The sequence below is a fragment of the Penaeus japonicus genome, unplaced genomic scaffold (genome assembly GCF_977035675.1).
Source record: "Penaeus japonicus unplaced genomic scaffold, GWHDUDI00000001_assembly GWHDUDI00000017, whole genome shotgun sequence".
In the NCBI taxonomy this organism is placed as follows: domain Eukaryota; kingdom Metazoa; phylum Arthropoda; class Malacostraca; order Decapoda; family Penaeidae; genus Penaeus; species Penaeus japonicus.
The window spans coordinates 23,889,443-23,894,442 of record NW_028234419.1 but is presented as its reverse complement, the minus strand read 5'-3'; the positions used below and the strand labels follow the sequence as shown (position 1 = coordinate 23,894,442).

Here is a 5,000-nt window from a genome sequence, read left to right as displayed (position 1 = left end):
GTCACAAGCCTCCCGAGATACACCCCCACAGAGCCACTGTACTTGCACCATCACCCTCGTGACTCGTCAATCACAATGCAAGGAAAGGGGTTAAAGAAGTAGGAGAAAAGGCGAGAAAATAAAAATAATTGGAAAGCAGGTCCCACTTTCCCCCCTTCTATTCTTCCATCCTTCTTCCTTCCTTTCTTTCCTTACCCTTTCCTTATGAACAAAATCATTCAAAATAATCCTATGTTACACAATGTCCATTTTATATTTCTTCATCTACTTCAACCATGGTAATTATTAGTCCATTTTTATTCAGCTTTTTCTGTCTGCATGTCTTTTTTCCTCCCCTCTTTGTTTTCAACATTTAATTGTATTATCTCTCTTTCTATCCTTCACTAAAAAGGCTAGAGCACTCCCGTCTCATCCATGAGCGGCAACGACGCCGTATCCATCCCGTCATCCTTCTTGTGTCCCCTCTCGTATATGTCTAAATTGCTTCCTGTGAGGGAGAGAGATGAGAAATGGGGTGTAAGTACATGGTTAGACCTGACATGGTGGCTTGGTTGTAGGATCAGTATTATGTTAATTAAAATTTGTTACGAGGCGTTGTTGCAATATCAGCTATATGTTGTGGTTTTCTTATAAGATCAGTAATGTGTTAGTTTAAATTTGTTAATAGGTTTTGTTCTGGGATTAGTGATATGTTAGTATAAGTCTGTTAAGCCAGGGTTCCATTAGCCTCATCTGAGTCTAGATCCAGACTCGAGTTTGAGATAATCACCCTTCTGGCCAGGCTCTGGTAAACTATATGCAGAACTAGGGGTGCCAGATTTAGTGTTCTTTGGCCTCATCCTCCTAGATTTTCTGTAGGCAATGAGGATCTTATGTCTGTGATAATCTTGAAAATCTAGTAAATATTAATATGAACTATAAAATGTTTAGGTATAATCAGGTTAGGAAACAGAGCAAACTATAGCACCAGATGTTGGAAAATGGAAGCTTTTGATTGTCATGTTTCCCTGTCTCACAAGATTGAACGTACAAACTGAACTATAGGAGTGACTCTCTAGTGCATAACTGTATCAGGACATGAGATGGTGCATCCTATATGGTTTAAAAACGTTTTGAAGCCAGCCTAGAAGAGCCTAGCCAGGGAAAGTAATCATAATGGAACCAAAAAGAGGAGGCAGGGTGGCTGGAGGGGACTCAAGGACCAGGGATAATTCTGAGCTGTGGAACCTGGGCTTTAGAGATACTATAGACTGACAAAAGTTAAGAGAGCGTTGCTACGTAAAAGGATTACTACAGGATTTCTTTATAATGTTAATAAAGGTTTCACAGGTTAGGATAATCGGGATGAAAAAAAGGTTACCTTTAGTTTTGCTGGATCTGAAGAATGTTCCTTTAGGGGATAAATGGATGGTTTAGTAGGAGGTTTTTGGTTAAGACTTGCCTGGTTAGGACATTTTGGTTGAGGTTTTGTTTATTGTGAGTGAAGATTTGTTTGGTTAATTGAGCAGGATATTGTTCTCTCTTTGGTAAATAAGGATGGATGAGGTTCTACTGGTTAGGAAAACTCAGAGAAATTATGATATGAAAGAAGCATTACTGATATGCTATACATATATGTTGGCTATGTTAGCTTACAATGATGAATTAACTTAAGTTAAAACAGAAAAACTACAGGATTACCAAGCAATAACCTAACTACTTTTTAAAAAGCTTTGATTCAATAGAAGACGATCACTGGTTTTCATACATGTTTGGTTTATCATCTATCAATTTCTGTTAGTAAATTTTACTTTTAAAAAATAAGATTTTTTTCTTATATCTATTCTTAAATAAAAGAACATGGCAGGAATAATAAAAAATTCATTGTAATCATGAGTCCAATCTCCGATCAATCTAATAATAATAATAATAATAATAATAATAGCAACAACAATATCAATGGATTAAATATGAAAAATGACTGGTTCCCCAGGATGCTTTTCAGCCACCACTATATAGGGCACTTGCCAGAACTTCAGTCAAATAACAAAGTAATCCAGTTTGATCTACAAACAACTAAACAATGATCATCTCTACAAACCAAACACACCCTACTCTGCTCACCTGATTGTTTACGATTTTTTGACGATCTTTCTTCGGGTATGAATGCAGCCACTAACAGTGCACAGATAACCATTAGAGCACCAAAGACAAATGGTGGGCCTGGCACCAATTTGGGGATACTGGTGACATGGTGGGAGGTGCCGTTCCCAGACGCCGAGCTGTTGGGCTGAAAATGCAAGGACACAATTATTTGGGGGAATAATTTAGATGATGACATTATCTAAAACTATCCTTGGCAGATATAGCTTGGATTCATAGGAAGCTTTCTTTAAAATTCCTGGTATATCCATGAGAATATAACTTAGAATGACATTAAGTTCAATCACTATTCATACTGAAGGGTATTGGACAAAACATTAAAACATATCCAACCAAAATATCACTTAGAACACCATGATACACAAAACAACCCTGTTTCAAAAGTAGACGAGCAACAAGATCTTGCCGAAAGTCATGCTTGAACTACTTACTCTCTGCTCTCCACCTTCTGCTTTGTCTATATTTAAATCCATTTGGAAGAGATAGAATATGAAGCCGAAGACTGCAGGACCGAGGCCAGAGCACAGGCCTCTCATCCCGGTGATTATCCCCTGCACGACTCCTGCGCACGTGAGAGAGGGAGGAATTAGCATGCTGTTTGGAAGATTTGTTTGGCAGTTCCTTTGGGTGTGAGAATTGAAGAGAGTAATGATGAGAGGGAGAAAGAGGAGAAGAGACACAGAAGGACTGAGACATGGTGGCAGAAAAGGAGTTATAAACATTATGAAGAAAATATAGATGAAGTTGGCAAAGGCAGAGGAGAAAATAGGAGAATTACAAGAAGAAATAGCATAGTGCTTAGAATATTCTGGACTGACTTAGTCAGAAACCTAAGTAACATGTTCTGGTACAAGAAGTAGGAATTGCTGAGTTCTTCTGACAGTTTATTGAATGATGATGCATACCTAGACTAAACTGGAGAGATAGGATGTAATAGAAGGAGTGGAAGAGGTAATGATAGTGATAGATGGAGTAACTTTAATCATGAAAAAACAAACAAAAAATTTGAAGACAAAAGTAGTAAAAAAATAGTAAAAAATATATATATATTTCACCATAATTCATTAAAAAAAAAAAAAAAAAAAAATCCTAAAAAGAAACTTCGACCACCGTAAACAAACCCCGCCATCATACCTTGCTTATCAACATCAGAGTGAGTGCTGACATAGGCACTAATGGCTGGGTAGGTGATGGAAGATACAGCCGCCAGAAGACCCGCTGCCCACATCATCCACATCTTTGAGCCAAAGCCGTACCACATGAGCTGGAGCATCTCAAACACGAGGCCCACCTGGAAGTCGTTGGATGGCGTTACTGACGTTGCTGGACTAGTTGAGTGGTCTTGTTTATTTAAGGTTATTGTGATAATTTTTGAGATGTCTTATATGAGGGGCCCAATTTGGAAGAAGAAAGTGAATAATTATAAAACAAAATCAGAACAATATAGAATCATTAAAGGATACAAAAAGGCAATAATAGTAAAATGATAATACAACTTTCATCCAGGTAGAAATTAATGAGTTAAGCAACTAATTAAATGTCCTTTCACTTTACACTTATATGGCCCTCAAAAAACATTCACAAACAATAATAAACCAGATTTAAAACCTTGATCTACACCACCCTTAATTCAATAATGATTCCCTGATAAAATAAAACCACATTTATAGCAGTCATCATAGCAGAAAATATAGCACTATCCACAGAATAGAAACTGGAATGAGCAATAATCTCAAGACAAAAAAAAAGGGGGGGAAAAACATGAATGTCATAACAAACTGATACACCTTGGCCTGCTAAAATGGACAGGTTCTTTTCCCTAAGTGATCAACATCAAGTCAAGCATAAACAAAAGTTCATCTTGACAATGCTCTCATCTACATGGGAAGATATAAAGTCTATCCACTTTGGTAAACATCTCGTTAAAAGACCTACTTCACGGAGATCACAAGACTTGAAGGAACTTTATAAATTCCTCTAAATATTTCTGTTTAGAAGTTACCATAAATAAAATCAGTGAAAACCTAATACTACTTGAACTCCTTTCGTTACCATAAAAGAAAACATAGATAAATAAAAAAACATAAAAGGAATTTATCAATACTATACACATTAGAAGATTCTTTTCCCTTACCACTAAATCAAATCATCAGCCTCAACCAAAACATCACATTTCATTAAGGAAACCAAAGAGAACCCAAGAACAGTAATGAAACCAGCACTTACCATAATAACATGTTTGTTTGACAATTGCTTCATGAGCAGACTCAGCAATACTGTCTGGGCGACAACAGAGAGGATGCCCACCACAGCAATGAATGTTGCAACCAGTGGTGGGGTGAAATCCATAACCTGTTGAGAGGAAATATGCACATCATTTAGTATGTAGCATCTTAGTATTTTCAAAGACAATACCTTTTCCCCTGAGTATCAAAGACAATACCTTTTCCACCTGAGTCATTCTGACAAATACAGTATAACTTCCATGAACATATCACTTCAATGACGTTCATAATATCATTATTGCTATTTACTACTACTATCCACTCCATTCTTCCTTTTCATTAACCAAAACTTCCCAGATAATTTTCTGAAATCCTAAAATCCAATTCAAATCAAACTGAGAACAAACGGATTTTAACAATTAAATGACACTCCTCAAATCACTTCTTTAAAAAATATAATAGTAATAATAATAATAATAATAATAATAAAATCAAACTTACAGCAATAAAAGCTCACACACGACAGTACTAAGGCATGACACGAGACAACTTACCAGGCTGAGGTACACAAAGAAGCAAGAGTACTGGCCAGCCTCGGGCAAGTAAGACAGCAGCACGGTCACACTAATCAGG

General features: G+C 36.7%; 1 protein-coding gene across 2 annotated transcripts in view; it reads right to left on the bottom strand.

Annotated features, from left to right (window-relative positions):
- LOC122250636 (uncharacterized) overlaps positions 1-5,000 on the bottom strand; it is a 107,929-nt gene that overhangs the window by 2,757 nt on the left and 100,172 nt on the right. Inside the window, exons 7-12 of one of the 2 annotated variants that reach the window (XM_043012124.2) lie at positions 4,922-5,000; positions 4,369-4,494; positions 3,277-3,433; positions 2,574-2,704; positions 2,104-2,269; positions 1-487 (exon numbers count right to left, since the gene is read on the bottom strand). The exon at positions 1-487 is cut by the window's left edge and continues 2,757 nt beyond it; the exon at positions 4,922-5,000 is cut by the window's right edge and continues 35 nt beyond it. In XM_043012124.2, coding sequence (XP_042868058.2) covers positions 393-487; positions 2,104-2,269; positions 2,574-2,704; positions 3,277-3,433; positions 4,369-4,494; positions 4,922-5,000 — 754 coding nt within the window. In that variant the 3' untranslated portion in view covers positions 1-392. Of the gene's footprint in view, positions 488-508; positions 1,391-2,103; positions 2,270-2,573; positions 2,705-3,276; positions 3,434-4,368; positions 4,495-4,921 lie in introns of those variants that run through there. The other variant, XM_043012125.2, reaches the window with a different exon arrangement.